Here is a 16552-nt window from a genome sequence, read left to right as displayed (position 1 = left end):
CTGCATAACCAGACCCAGAACTCTCTCTCTCTCTCTCTCTATATATATATATATGTATATATGCAGAATGTATCAATCAGTTCTAAATGGAAAAGCCGATAAAGATCTCAGCTTTAAAGTCGCGTTTGGCCTAATAACTTCATCACTTTAATTTTTCTCATCCCTTTAGGGATTTCTTAGCTTCCAAACACCATATATGAAACTCTCTCTCTCTCTCTCTCTCTCTCAACAATATGAAGATTCGAAGACACACAAACCATAATCCTAAGTTTCAACATCAGTCTTCACAAACATACATAGTACTGTCATCTTGTCGTCTGAGCAGAGTACAATGTATCAGCCACCCACACACGCCTGCTGCAGCAGCAAGCGTGTATTGAAGCAATTATACACCTTCACAGATCAAGCTTTCATATTGGCACGCATATATATGTATACATATATATATAATGATTATTTAATTGAATGCCTCGTGATCACACGTCACTGCTTATTTTATTTCTCAAGGGAAAAAGGTAGGCCAAACAAACTTTCCGGCCAACTTACAAATTAAAACTCAACACACATCACTCCCTCTATTATATATATATGGCTGTATAATACGTATCCCTCTTCAGTCAAGAATATCCTAACAACCTTTTTCATCTCCCCCCGCCCCTTCAAACAATATTAATTAATAATTATTACTTGTTTGATTTTTTACTTTGCTTACATATATTTATACTGTAATCGACATCATACTAGCCAGCTAGCTAATTATTCACTTATTACCTCATGGTTAAACCCCGAGGAGCTGTCCCCACCGTTGAACCCTACGCCGGTGGCGGCGGGGAGTGTGGTTGCTGTAAAAGGCCAATTGGCGAGTGTGGAATTGCCGGTGGAGATCGTGCTCATATTGTTGCCGTGTTGTTGCTGGGGTGGTGGTGGAGGTTGGAGCAGCCTGATTTGTCTCTTCAAGAACTTGACGTAGCGAATGGCTTCGTCGAGCATGGTGGCGGTGTCGAGCTTGGTTCCGCCGGGGACGAGTCTCTGGAGGATGCGGATCTTCTCGCTGATTCTCTCACGGCGGTGGCGGGCGGCAACGCTCTGTGGGTCGTCGCTGATCCGGACATTCCTCCGTTTGGGTTTCCGGATGGTGGAAGGGTCGATGTCGACGGGTTGCAGAGCGGCATTCTTGTACATCATCTCCTTCATAGCTCCAAGCTCTTCTTCTTCTTCTTCCTCCTCCCCTTCTTCTCCTTCTCGTTCCAAGTTGACCCCAAACATATCACTGATGAAAAAACCTGAAGATGAAGAAGAAGTGGAAGAGATCGGGGGCTGAAGAGAACCCATATTCTCAAGATGACAATTTTTAACACTTGTGGTGAAGAGGGGGTGATGATTATTATTGTGGTTAGTGTTCATTGTAGGTAGTTTCTGAACTGAAAAATTTTCAAACACCAGATCGATGTATATAGATGTAGAACAATATATATATAGATAGAGATAGGATAGGATATTGATGAAGGAGCTTAATTGTTTTCTATGTGTTTGCAAAGCACAGCAAAGTGTGTCTGATATGGGGGAGGGCTTTTTAGCGCAAAAGGGATATAAGATGAATGAATAAAAAGAAAAAGGGTTCATGAATGCGCTTCTGCACCAACAAAAAAGGCAAAAAAATGAATAATAAGTTAAGAATCGGTTAAACTCCAGGAAGGTAAAAGAAAAAGTAGTGTAGCTAGCTAGGGTGAGAAACAATGGGAGGAGCTGGAGAAAGATAAGCAAGTTTGTGTATAAATTAAACGGCGTCCACTCATGCGTATTCATTTTTATGAGGGTTTAAAAAAATGGACCACTCAAATCCTAGGGCTTTTTCCTTCTTTGATATATATTTTATATTCTTAAATAACCAAAATTAAGGATCACTTGTATCGAAATTAAAAATAAAAAATTACCTCCAATCCTTAATATAAGAGCTAGTTGACTAATTTGAGTTAATTAAGAAAATTTGTTAAGTTAGTTTTTTTGTAATAAATAAGTATTGTCTTTCCTAAAATACTCTTACTAATCATGTGTATTAGCTAGAACTACGATTTGATAGAATTTTTAACATATGTATGTAATTACTACAAAGACTACTTTAAAAAAAATAGTTAAATATAAGAGACAAAATAGATTAGGATCTTATATTTATGATTAAATTAAAAGTCAAAATAACTCTTATATTAAGGATCGGAAGTGGTAATTCTTTATACATACCTTTAAGGGAAAAATCACTCTCATGCATAATGCTTTTTGTATAGTATGATAATATTAATTAAAATAACCCTTCGTCACTCTACACGGGGTGTGTGTGTGTGTGTGTGTGTGAGTAATTTCACTATTTGAGGGGCAAATATTCTCTTTGACAAATCAAACTTTATATATATAAATATATATATATATATATATATATATATATATGAATGGTAGGTAGTTTAACATGGGGATTCTTGGGGAAATGTTAACAGATGAACGGCATGCCTTCAACGTTTAATTCATCTAACTCCTTGTTAATCCATATATGAATATCGTAGGTTCCGTCTAAAAATTGTTAATTATCAGGCCGGTCTCCCTGTTTCGGCGTTCTAATTGAGGTAATGTATTAGGATGATTATGATGGTTTACAAAACCATCTTTAAGGAAAATTGGTACTTAATTACTTAATCCTTTTTTCCCCCCCCCTTTAATTTTTACATTGGCCAAATAGTACTGTAGCTTCAAGTTATTTTAATTTAGGGAACAAGGAAGTATCTCTATAAATGCATGAAAATTTTTCTGTAAGATCCCAACTAAATTTCTGTGAGACAAGAATGCAGTCATGGTGAGTGATACACATGCAAGCTCACGTAATTTTTCCATATAATTTACAAAGATGGTATTAATTCCGCAAAAATCAGTTATTTGAGGGAAATTTTAAAACTTGTTGCTGAACTATTTGTTGCAGTAACCAAAACTTTTGTATAAATATAATATAGCAAGTCATACTCTTCACAAATTCTGTATAATTTTTTTTTTTACCAAACAAATTATGTATACTATGACTCTTTCATCAAACTTCACATAATGCATAAGCCTATATAGTGTGTGTGTGTGTGGGGGGGGGGGTTGTTTGTAGTGTAGTATGTGAATGATATAATATGTTGGTAAAGTTTTGCGAAAGATTTGATTTTCATTGTGATTGGTGAATGAATTTAATAGCGGATAAAATCGTGTTTTTCTTTTTTTGGTCCCCTGGGCGGGCTATTATATATGAAACTTTTTGGGTAAGAAAATTAAATAATTGCTGGTCAATTTCCTCATAATTTATATACATATCAATGTATCTGCATGCATATAGCACTCAGAAAAATTTTGATAAGTTATGTTGCTGCTTCCAAAAAATATAAAAATTAGTTTGTAGTATAAATTACATTACAGATTAGTCCTTATATTTAGGACAGAAGATAATATTAATTGCTGATAACAATATGACTCTTTTTTTAAAAAAAAATTTATGTAATATATGGGATTCGTAATAGTTACGTTTTGATCAAGAACACTCATAATGTAAGTGTTCAATAACAAGAAAACATTATTGTTTTAAATATTTAATGCTCTTTGTGAAACTTTTGCTTAGTCGATTAGGGTTTCAACATCAATTTTTGAAAATTTTTTTATGTAATATATGGGATTCGTAATGGTTACGTTGTGATCAAGAACACTCATAATGTAAGTGTTCAATAACAAGAAGACATTATTGTTTTAAATATTTAATGCTCTTTGCGAAACTTTTGATTAGTCGATTAGGGTTTCAACATCAATGTTTCCTAAAATTAGAGATGTAAATTTTCTACATCAACTGACAAATCTCTATATATAATCCATTGTAATCACTATCAGAAAACAACTTTATGTGGATATATCATCAATCAGTATGAAACCCAGTTGCCTTTGGATTCATCCCTTTTCATTGGCTGAAGAATTTACGGTAATTTATTCGTATAAAAAGAAAGATCAAAAGTCACAATTAATGTTTGACATTACCCAGATGCGTCATGTTGCGTTCGAACCTTTGAAAGCCATTATTAATTTCATGAAACATCAACGTTCGACAATTGAAAATATCAATATCCTGGAATATTGTTAATCATTGATGAGATATCATCATTGTGTTCAATTAATAAGATAGCAACATGTAGTTAAGATGGTTCCGTGTTATTGAAGCCACTTATCTTTAAAATGAAGAAAATTAATTAAGCTGATGTCATTTAATTTTTCCATATCCAAAGATTACTGCCAATCAAACTGCAAAGTTGAAAATCTGTACCTCTGTAACCAAATTTAATATCCAACATTATTACAAGAAAGTAGCAAATGTTAATGTCATTTATTACTAATTAATTTGATGGATTTTTAACCAATAATTTGATTGATCCTCCATTTGACATTTCTTGTGAGTCCAAAAAGAAATTCGTGTAGTTTTAAGTTATTTATTTGTGAAAAAATGTATGTTGATTTTAAAATACCCTCTTTAATTATTTGCGTTGGAATTACTCCTTAATAGAAACTTTCTAAACATGTGCAATTTAATATTGACTGTTTGTTTATAAACTTGGAAGTTGAAAGAGACAAAGTGAATTAGAATCTTAAATTTAAATTAAAAATAAACCATTTAACTAGCTTATATATTCAGGATGGGAGAGAGCATAGTGTAATTTTAAAGTTCATATGAATCAAATGAAAAAAGAGAGGTTGATACAGACTTTATATGTTTCCCGAGGGAAACGAGAGAACGAACTTGAAAATAGAAGCAAGGGAGGGAGAGAGAGGGCAAAGTGGAAAGATAGATAGGAACAGGATGCTTTAGAGGTTGTATGCGGATGCGTTTCTGATTCATCGCAGGTACCATGATCATATTAAACTCTGAAGAAAACCCTAATTCCATCATCGGACTCATCAGAGTGTGTGGAACAAGGTTGTCTGTTATCATTTTTCCTCAGTTCTCGAGAACAAACATGCGCGCACACGCACATATGCACAACCTGCTGAAATTGATCATCACTTTCACAACTGTATCGAAGTTATGATTCTATATATGTTTGTGTGTGTGTGGTGTTATAAGCTAGCCTTGCGCATGCACAAAAGCAATCATTCTTTTGGGAGCTATATATATACATTTAAGTTCCATCTTATACGAAACATTAAAAATGAGGAGTAAAGGTTGTGATGATGGATGGAAAAATATATTAAAAAGTGTTTAATATGAGTAATTTCTTGTTCTATGAAATTAAGCAATCTTGTGTAAGTAGGATTGGAGATTACCACCTCCCCCTAATCCTGCATATATAGATTTGTCTAATTTCAAGTAATAAGTAATAATTCATACTAAACACATATTCTTTTTTTAAAAAAAATTAAATTTCAATGTCAATTCTTATTCTCATTTTCAATGCTACATAGTAAAAATAGGACTATAGGGTTCATTTCATGAATCACTTGGCTACATATATTTCCATATATATTAGCACTTGAAGAAACCGCCCCCTTCGTGTGTAAGCCAAGCAGTCTCACTGAGAAAAAATACGTGGCTTTGCCAATTTGGCGATCTCTCTCCACAATTGTTTAGTTCTTCTCAACACACACACACACACACACACACACACACACACACACACACACACACACACACACACACACACACACATCCATCTCCACGCACCAAACTCAAAAGCAAGAGATCAATCATTGTCAACATCGATCTCTCTATCTATCTACATTAATGAATATATATTTTAAATAGTAAATTAAAAAAAGGTACATTATTTAATCACTATCAATTCAGTTGATGTAAATTAAGCTTTTGATCAATTTAATCATGGAATATTCAGTTAATCATGAAAGAGGGACTAGTGCCATTTCAAAACACTGAGAAACTTGCATGTGTACGTACAGTGGGATTTCCTATCGATTTGAGAGAAGCAGCTTACCAAACAAAGATAAAGTAGGCGTGCAGGGAAATTCAACTCCTCCCTCTTCCTCAGCCTCACATTCTGGAAGTGAGGAATTCCATAAATTTCCATGTTTGGAAAAAGATACACAAAAAGTAAACCTATGCTTGTTCCATCTATCAATGGTTTCTTTTAGCTTTCCCTTGGATTCTAATTTCCAACTTTAATTGTCTCGTCTGATTAACACGAGAGAAAAAAATTGTTCATTGGTCAAGAATTGAAATATACATTTCCATTATCATCATCATCATTATTCAGCCCAAAATCTGTGCCTCTCTTTTTTATCACTAATTAACAAGTCATTATTATTCTAATTTCCAACTATAATTGTCTCTCCCCAGTCGATAATCTTTTTTTTAAAATCAAAACCCCAGTCAATAATTACTTACTTATATTAATGAAAAATTAAAATTTAATATAAGTATTTTTCATGTACACTTGTTTTTTTACTCTGATATACTGCATTCGGTCTTTAATATAAGATTGAATAACTAATTTATGGGATATTAAAAAAATTAGTTAATTTAGTTATTTATAATAAATTGATATGTCTAATCTAAGATACCATTGTTAATCATATCCATTTAAATTATTTGTTGATATAAATTTGTTAACATGTGCAATTACTATAGAGAATGATTGAGGGTACTAAAATTGATCAATATGAAGACAAAGTGAATTAGGGTATTGCATTTATAATTAACTAGATTTTTAATTCACTCGTATATCAAGAACAGAAAGTAGTATAAGATATAAATAATCATAGATTAAAAAAGAACAGAAAGTAGTATAAGATATATAATCATAGATTAAAAAATTAGTTAAAATTGATTAAAGTTAATAAATGTGTAAAAAATGTATTTTATTTTAAATATCTTATTTATGGAGAAAGTGTGGGTGAGAAAGTGAGTAAATAGATATGTAATTAATGCGATGATGCAACTAATGGAGGCAAAAATAAAAAAAAAAGTAGTTAACATTTGAAACATTTTTTAAGTAGCTTATAAAAAAAATATAGGATCGTGTCTATCTCAAATGTTAATATCGTAGGATTATATTAAAGAATTAGATGAATTATGGGTAAGTGAAAAGGAGAGGATTGTACAATTCAATTCTTAGCTAAAAAAGAGGAAGCAATCATAGAGCAGCACTCCAATTTTCATTATCCCCAATTTTGCAACTAATCATTACATTAATATCCTACATTTATTATGTCAAGTTTCTAATCACTTCACATATTCTATTTTTTATGTGAATTTATTGTATAATTACAATACTTTAAAAATAGAATACACAACTATGTATCCATTTGGACTAGTGATGAACAATTGTGATTTTAAGTCATCATGAATTTTATAAGTGGGACTGGTTATAAGTGAAGTTTGTTAATTGTGATTTTTATTTGCATATTTTTATATAAGTGATTTTAATAATTGTGATTATGTTTAGTTTTCATTTACTAAAATCACTTATGGATGTAAATTACTAAAAAGGCATGAATTTAATAAATATTACTAAATATAATCATTTGGGGAGAGATTTTCAAAAGAGCATGGAATGGGTAGATTAGAGAAAATTCAGTTGGTAAAAATTGACCGAGATTCTTCAAACGCACAAGTTACTTTTTGGTGCTTATCCTAAAAGTGCAATAGAAAAGTAAAATCACATTTTTAAGATTTCGTAAAAAATTATCCAACAGGGTAACATACTTCATAATCACTTATTTAGATTCAAACAGGCTTATTTGAGCTCTCATGGCTTAACCAAACAGGCACTATGTATGATTGGTGAGTTTAACACAAATATAAAAAAGTTGACCTAAATATTGTCTGATAATGCAAATAAAAAACTTTCGTGCATTGAGAAAAGAAAGAATAAGCCATATTCACAAGTAACAGTACTCCTCTCCAATCCTATATATAAGCTTTAAATAACTAAATCACATTTAAGGAACTAACAGTTAAAATTAGTTAAAAAATAAATAAGTCAGAAATGTTTTTTAAAAAAAATTTGCTCTTATTTATTAAGAGAATAAATGAGAGAGGCAATAAATGAAAAAAATGATGAAAAAATTTATGAAAGTAATATTAAAGTGAGAGAGGAATACTAAATACAGTCAACTAAAAGCAAAATAGGAGAAAAAAAGTAATAAATACTCTGATAAACTAAAAAAAATGAAGCTTATATTTTAGATCAAACTCTCTTCAAAAATAAAGCTTATATATAGGACGGAGGGATTTTTATTATTCCCCTCATTATTTTAAAAAAAAAATTATGACCGATACAGATAGGGTAATGATCGTCTCACTCGCAGTAGTAAAAGAGACTATGTGTTTGTATTGTTGCTCTGTCTAATAATTAATATAGGATTGTCTCACTTATGAATTACCTTTACCCCGCTCAGCGTCAATTTATAAAATATTTTAAACAAATTATGAAGGGTAATAAACCCATTTAATACAGTAAAAAATCTTAATATTTTTAAAAAAATATTTTCTTCAACTCTAAATGTAAAGTCCATTTTCTTTAGTGAACAATACTCAAAACTTTTGATTTACTTTTAAATATAATCTTATTTCTTTTTATCTTCTATACTACTCCTCTGATCCTTAATATAAGACATATTTAACTAATTTGATTAGATTAAGAAAGTTAGATAAGTTAGTTAATTATAAAAATATGACATTTTTTTTAAAATACCATAATCATCTTCCTTAATATCCTCCCTCCCTCTTCTACTTGATTACGGTTGAGGGAATATCTATAAGGATAATTTAAAAAAATTAATAAATATGACGAATAGATCTTATATTTAGGACTAAAATCAACTCAATAATTAGATTATATGTTAAAGACCGGGGAGTAATATATTTTCTGATAATAGCCCAACATTTTATCTTTACGCATTAAATTTGTGAAAAACATCACAAACTTTCTTCTACATATACTACCTCTGGTCCTTAATATAAAACTAATTGACTAATTTGAATAGATTTAAAAAATTTGCTAAATTAGTTATTTATAATAAATATACATTATCTTTTTTATAATACCATTACTAATCATGTGTATTAGTTAGAACTATTATTTGATGAAATCTTTAATATGCGTAACTACTACTACAAAAATTACTTTGAAAGAAATGATTAAATATAAAAGACAAAATAACTTGAAATCATACATTTAAAACCAAATTACAAATTAAATCAGCTCTTATATTTAGAACCGAAAGTAGTATTAATTAGAAATAACCAACCTATCTATATTTTTTTGGATTCTACGAATTAGATAGGAGACCTTATATATAAGAGCCAAAAATGCCTTTCATTGATCACTAAACTAACTCGCCACTCAACGAAGAGTATTTTTGAAATGAGAAAGTTAATAAATAATTGTTTTCTCCAAAGCATTATGGAATATATATCACTCCAAAAAATTGTCTTATTAGTCAAAATGAAGGGAGAAGCATATATCGGATCCTTCAAAGCTTAAGCTTTTGAATGCATGTCGTGATTCAAATCAAACTAATCCTCTGATTCTATTTATAAAATACTTCTAACATATTTTATATAATTAAAAAAAACTTAAAATGTATTAACTCTCCATTAAGATATCATAATTTTTCAGCTTTATCCAAATTTAATATGGGAAAACTAATTTGGAGATCCTTGTAGTTTTCATCCATTTTAAATTAGGTCCTCATGCATTTTTTTTTTATTGGGTCCTTGAACTTTTTCCTGTTAAATCCTTTGGTCCTTGCCGTTAAATAATTATTAAAACTGCTAAAAATTTCGGTTGTGAATAAGTGATAGGCGTCTGAAAGGTCTCTCTCACCATCCAGCTTGACCTTGTTTGGGGTTTCTTAACGCTTTGAGCTGTACCTTGCCCAAGCAACAGACAACCAATCACCCCCAAGAGATTGCTAACAACACCCCCTCCCTCTTCAGTTCATACAACTGCAACTCGACACTTATGCTCATAGCCGAACTTAATTAGAGTACGCACGCAAGAAAACAGTGTTTACTAATTTTATAAGGAAATCACAAAAAAAAAAAGGTTAAGAAGCCTACATGAGCTTTATATATATATATAATTGCTATTAGAACATCAAAAGCAAGTTTAGGTCCACCGTTTGGTATTTTCTCACTATATGCAGATCAATAATTCAATGAAAATTACAGATTCCGCGGTCATATGATATTATATATATATAGTGAAGATTCAATGAAATATTAATTAATTCCTAAAGGTGTGGGAGATTGCAATAATATTCAGATCTTTAGTGGTTGCCTCATGTTGACAGTGAGTAGTTCAATTTACTCTCTTTTTCCATTGCTAAAACAGGGGAGGCTCTCCTAATTCACATATCATGCATAGATAATAACTATTTAATAGTCTGTCACTTTTTCATTTCACATACGTCAGAGTTAGGTATTTTTTTCGTCCCACCATGAGTGGAAGGGTTGAGGTATAGTCCTAAAAGAGGATGGAGGTGTTCTCAGCAAACTCTTGTAGGTGACTCACTGTGCGTCACTTGGACAAGAAATGCTTCAAGCCTTGAGAGGCTCAAGACAAGGTTAAGCTAAATGGAGAGGGAGATGTTTCAAACATATATCACTACTTCAGCGTATACGGCTTAGTTGTACCGCTTAAGCGAGGTCTCGAGTTCAAACCTCAGCGTATGCAGAAATCTCTGTTGGGAGACTCACCCACCACAGCCAGATGCGCGACACGGGTCGGATCCAGATGTAGTCAGAGCAAAGTTCCGGTGAACTGGGTGAGCAACTAAAAAAAAAATATATATCACTACTTCAATTTTTTTGATACATGGAAGGCAAAAACGAAAAGAAACAAAGGCAAAACAAAGACCCATTCTGTGTTAACCTCCAACATGAGTATGTCTGAGAGTTCCTTACTATCTGAAACTCATAGGAACAGCTTAGACCGTGTTGGGCCAAGTTATCAGTTTGGGCATTCTTATCTCTATTGATCAGAACAATCTCTATACTCTAATCTCATTGAAGCATGTCTTTAATCTCATACTGATACATAGTCGATATACAGGCAAACAAAGACCCATTCTGTGTTAACCTCCAACATGAGTATGTCTGAGAGTTCCTTACTATCTGAAACTCATAGGAACAGCTTAGACCGTGTTGGGCCAAGTTATCAGTTTGGGCATTCTTATCTCTATTGATCAGAACAATCTCTATACTCTAATCTCATTGAAGCATGTCTTTAATCTCATACTGATACATAGTCGATATACGCAACGGTGTTAATAACTATTTAACGGCAAGGACTTAGGAATTTAAGAGGGAAAAGTTTAAGGACCCAATAAAAAAGAAAAAAAACTCAAGGATCTAATTAAAAATTGATGAAAACTAGAAGGACGTCCAAATTAGTTTTCCCATTTAATATATACACTTTTCAAAAGAGATAAGAGCCTATATTACAATAAATGAAAGACAAAATAGTACATTCATACTAAAATTTAATAAAATGACTTACAAATAGGATTAAAAGAAAACTTCTTTCTCTGTCCTATAAATAGGATACTGGTTTTTGCGTTCAACATCACAAATTTTAGAAGCTCAAATTTCAAAAGATTAAAGTTACTTGAAAAAGAAAGTAAATCAAACCAGGCCTTGAAATAAATCATAGTATATCAGTGCTGCAACTAGATTCACATTCATCGGTAACAACATAAAACGTCCAAGCCCTCTCCGAGTCCCACAGATGACAGTGATTTGAAAATGAACCACCAGTTCACCACTGACCAAAAATGGCATCTTTTGTTATTAAAACAAAAAAGATATACTGTAAATGATTGAGGAGACAATGATTGCATTAGTAGCATCAATCCCACAAGATTATAAATCTTCATTTACGAGAGAACATGTTAACCATTATTGGACAACTAAAACCAGAAAGCAATCAAGAAAATTCAACACATGGTGAGACACGTCCCGGTTTTCTAGTCAAGCAAAGCTAAACTTGCTGCCAAGAATTACGAAGGAAGGGCAGTAACATCATGATTACTATCATAAGCTAATTCAAATTGTTCATTGCATTGCAGAAACATGACTTATCAGTCTACTGAACAGATCCTGATGCAGCAAAACCAGGTCTGCTCTTCCGGGTGCGAGCATTTGTATGTGTGCGTTGTCCTCTGCAGGGTAACCCATCCACATGTCTGAAACCCCTGTAGCACTGAATACTGACCAACCTTTCTATATCTTTCTCAACACACCTTTTCTGATAACATCAAAAGTAAATTGCGTTATACACATTACAGAACAAGCACGGGAGTATCATTGAGGTAGAGAAATTTGTGTTAGAAATAGTTGAGAGACAGTACCAAGTCATTTCCGAGCAGATACTTGGAGAGTAATTCTCGAAGGGTATATAACTCTCTCTTACTTAGGTCCTTGACATATTTGTTCTCAACCCCAAGCTCACAGACAATATGGTGAGCTTTAGAACGGCCAATTCCATATATGCGCTGCAGGGCATATTGAAGGCGCTTGTTGTCAGGGATCTCGCCTCCAACACCACCTCCAATGTTTATATATTGTGCTCGTACGCCATGAAGCTGCAATAGTTAAGGGAATAGAAAAAAGATGAGACTGATCCTCCATTTGCTTGCTGAGAATTGAGGAAAAAGTTGAAATTAGAGTTACTAATGCGTACAACAGTAGACAGGGGATATAGGTCCCTAAGAAATTGGATTTTTGGTCTAGGTTTGAATGAATTAATTTGCTTAGATAAAAATGAGTTGAAGACTGGGACACAGACTAATCCAAGGTTAGCAAGAACTCAACAACAAAAACAAGTCTTATCTTATCAGATGAAGTCAGCCACATAAATTACATGACATCATTATACTCTATCAATAACCAAATCTTTGAATATATTGTTGACTAAAAAGACACATTTTATAACTTCCTCGAATGTTCTCTTTGGTCTTCGCCTATTCCTATTCAAAAGATTCCAAACTGTTTAATCTACTTTCCTCACCAACACCTCCAACAACCTTCATTGTACATGTCCAAATCACCTTAAATGATTTTCCATTGTTTTCTCTTCAATAGATACCATACCCATGCTTCCTCATATATGTTCAGTATGAACCTTTTCTTGTATGATTATACATTCATCTCAACATTCTCATCTCTACTACCCCCATTTTATACTCTTATTATCCCTTTAAAGCCTAACGTTTACTACCATATAAAATTGTTATCTTATAATAGTTTGATAAAGCATCATATCATCCAGTTATAATGAATTAAAACAGAAAATAGAACTAAACCAAGCTAAAAGTTCTCTTGCATTTCAACAAAACAAAACAGGAGGTAGACACTCACCGATAAAGTTTGACGAATCTGGTAAACAACATCAGAAACAATTCCAGTAGAACCACGCACGCCAAACATTTTGCAGAACTTTTGGCAAGGTCCAACGGTTATAATGGAAGAGGCCTGTCCTAGAAGAGATGACACCACCACAGCTTCCCTTTGGTCTGTTCACAGCAGATCAGAAACAGCCTTGTGGCTGTCTGTTCAGCATTCACAGCAATGAAACTGAGAGTCTCAGCTGATTTTGGAGATATGTTTGTTTTTCCTGGTCAATTAGAAGAGATATCAGATGAGAGTGATCTTCACTTCTCAGGCCATCTCTAAGGGTGTGTTTGGTTCAACGAAGGGAAGGGGAGTAAAGGAATTTGAATGTTCGGCCACATGACTATGAAGTCTGAGAAAATCCTCTTGTGGTAAGTCGCAGATTAAAAATACAAAATTATACATCACTGCAAGTGTAAATTTTGTAAGAAGTTACATAATCGATGGGGAAACAACCCCCTTCATAACCCTAATTGCAAGGAGAATGCTATGATATGAACTTCAGAGCCACGGGACAATCCCTTCTAAGTTAATACTTTAAGCAACAAGAATGAGGGGTATAAACTGTGTATATAAGGTTGCGCATCAAGCTTCACCAAGGTTAAGAGGCAAAAGTCACAAGCAATCAGTTTAACGAAAAGGAAGATCACCAAAGGACTGGTAACACAAATCAGTCAATCGATGTCCCATGTGATCATGAAGTCACCTAAACAGTAAACACAGACAAAAAGAAATTGTTCAAGATTGGTTGATTGTAAGAGTCAAACATGCAGCACCTCAAGCAATTAGATTGGGACCTCAATAGCAATAATAATACAACGGTATCATTGATTTGAACCTTCAAACATGCCATACAGCTTCACAGTACGTTCTCAAAACTGATTAAGCATAAATATCAAATTAGACAAGGAACAAACTAGACCAAGTAGAAAGCCACAGGATTCCAACGCAAAAACAATCACTTTGGATGGTCCCCCTCGAACAGGGAAATCGTATTTACCAAAGGCTGTAGCTACATAAGCAGAATCAACATTCATTATATATACCATATTGCATTCCGCATGGCGCAGATGTCGGGGTTGGCTCATTATGGAATGAATACTGCTATATGGAACTCAATCAAGGATGTCTTAACCAAAAAGCCATTTCAATTTTCAACTTAATCTTGTTTAAAGTGCGCATCGATGTTCCAAACTTATGTATTGCATTTATAAACTTCAGCTTTTTGGTTTTTATAGTCAGGCCTCAACTTCTAATATACTTTTACGTAATAACTTGGACGATTCTTGGTTTATCCAATATGGGAAGTCAGAAAATTTTAAGTTCGACTAATTGTGAGAGAAACTAGAAATAAAGAAGAAACGGAAAATCTGAATCAAAAAAGAAAAGGAATAAAACCACACACATGAAACCAGATAGTTGAGACATGTATGAGCAAGAACAAGGATGAAGAACATAAGAATCGATATGATCTTGGAGAGATACTCACCTGATGACAAGGAAGATAGATAGAGGGAGTGAGTCGGCGGCAGCAGCGGTGGCTGCAGTACCAGGCGGCGTCCACGACTACTGGAGGATGAGAGACGACAGTCACCGATGCGGGAAGAAGAGCGACCGAATCCTGAAGAGGAAGAACGAGAAGGGTTTCCGAGTTAGAAGGGCAACACTGGAATATTTCGAAAAATCTATGGACAATTTTGTCAGGATGGGAGAGAAAATTTCTCCCCTCTTGAGAAATCCCCGATTTTAGAGCGATGGGAACGGGAAGGAGGAAGCAGACAGCCTTACCCTGTCCCCTCCCCCCCCCCCCTTCTTTCATTTCCTTCCCCTCAAAAAATCCCAACTAAACGTTATGCTAAACTTCGATGGCCCGTTTGGTTCATAGAATAGGTGAGAGTGCAATGGAATATAATAGTTGGGAATGTAATATAATCATGATTACAATAAAATTGTTTGGTTCAACATTAAAAATGATAAAATTGAATTTATTATTTATATTTAATTAAACATAAATAAAACTAAAAGGACAAAGATACCCCTAAACTCAGATAAAATTTTAATTAGGTATCTGTTTCCTCCTCCTTCCTCATCCATCACCGACCCTCAATGCAGCTTCTTTGTTTTCCATTGATCAGTTTATGGGCCCACAAAACAGCACGCATAGGTGAGCAAGGTTCTTCTTTTCAGATCATGAGAATAGGAGTGTCTATTGCTTTTCTTCTGACAAGCTTTTGTATTTTGGGTTGCATCTCTTCCAGCAAAATTGAATCAAAACTAGAAAAAAGTAAAAACTATTTATCAAAAAAATAAGAAGTAAAAACCAAAAACGAAGTTTAGAAGACTGATTCATTTTGTGTTCTGAAATTCTCAAAACACCTCTCTGATATGTCATCTATTCAAAACCCAAGTACCATTTTAGATCAACCTTTCTCTCTCTCTAAGTGGAAAGGCCAGGAGTGAAAGCTGGAGGAAGATTTTGAAGATGAGCGAGAGATCATGGTGGAGAAATATGATAGTCTTTTCTCAAATTCCCAGTTGTAATCCTTATTCTTGACTTTTAATAGTGTAATTCCTATTACATCATTTGATGTAATCTTGATGCATCTTGTAATCCGCTTTACAACCTAAATGTCCGAACCAAACATGTGAAAGTTGACATTGCATTAGGATTACAAGGAATTCAGATGCAATGCGTTGAACCAAACGTGCCATGATAGTTTGATGTTTAAAACTGTTAAATATATAAATTGCATAGGCCAACCAGTGCATCTCACAAGCACTCAAGATATTCAATAAAATGGTGCTAATTGGTGTCTGAACAATTAAAATTGTGAATAGCCTGTGTGTACGTGGGAGGCCTAGGCTGGACTTTAGATTACCTTGAGGCTCAGCCTGAGCATGATGCAACGGTCAGGCCATGTTTTTAAGTCAAAGGCCCAACCTGAACAAACAAGGCATAATCAATCTTTAGATTGAGTAATGCAGTTTCTAGGAGATACGCACTCATCAGCATCAACAGATTTGGAATCTGGTGACAAGAAGTTAGTTTCTCATGACATAGCAAATCAATATTAAAATCTTTGTTAGAAGAGATGCTCATGTTTAATATCTAATGGTGCCTAAAACATAATTACTTTAATA

General features: G+C 33.4%; 2 protein-coding genes across 2 annotated transcripts; both read right to left on the bottom strand.

Moving 5' to 3' along the window:
• Positions 1-756: 756 nt before the first annotated feature.
• Positions 757-1332, bottom strand: LOC114753407 (transcription factor HEC3). Its single transcript, XM_028942099.1, has one exon. It carries the CDS (start codon positions 1330-1332, stop codon positions 757-759), a length of 576 nt encoding a protein of 191 aa, XP_028797932.1.
• Positions 1333-11858: 10526 nt separating this feature from the next.
• On the bottom strand, positions 11859-15096 carry LOC114753317 (small ribosomal subunit protein S13, mitochondrial). The gene is made up of 4 exons (XM_028941997.1): positions 14901-15096; positions 13379-13634; positions 12370-12603; positions 11859-12266 (listed from the first exon to the last, which is right to left on the bottom strand). The coding sequence occupies exons 2-4, from the start codon at positions 13445-13447 to the stop codon at positions 12105-12107; spliced, it is 465 nt and encodes a 154-aa protein (XP_028797830.1). The 5' UTR covers positions 13448-13634; positions 14901-15096; the 3' UTR covers positions 11859-12104.
• Between the last annotated feature and the right edge of the window lie 1456 nt (positions 15097-16552).

The sequence above is a fragment of the Neltuma alba genome, unplaced genomic scaffold (genome assembly GCF_004799145.2).
Source record: "Neltuma alba isolate B1F8T4 unplaced genomic scaffold, ASM479914v2 tig00001210_pilon, whole genome shotgun sequence".
NCBI classification, from domain to species: Eukaryota; Viridiplantae; Streptophyta; class Magnoliopsida; order Fabales; family Fabaceae; genus Neltuma; species Neltuma alba.
This window is presented reverse-complemented; position numbering and strand designations above follow the sequence as displayed.

Coding starts and splice junctions, on each gene's coding strand:
- LOC114753407 (XM_028942099.1), bottom strand. CDS start 1,332: ATGGGTTCTCTTCAGCCCCCGATCTCTTCCACTTCTTCTTCATCTTCA.
- LOC114753317 (XM_028941997.1), bottom strand. CDS start 13,447: ATGTTTGGCGTGCGTGGTTCTACTGGAATTGTTTCTGATGTTGTTTAC. Junction 12,604..13,378: donor AGATTCGTCAAACTTTATCG/GTGAGTGTCTAC, acceptor TAACTATTGCAG/CTTCATGGCGTACGAGCACA. Junction 12,267..12,369: donor ATCTGCTCGGAAATGACTTG/GTACTGTCTCTC, acceptor TGATGTTATCAG/AAAAGGTGTGTTGAGAAAGA.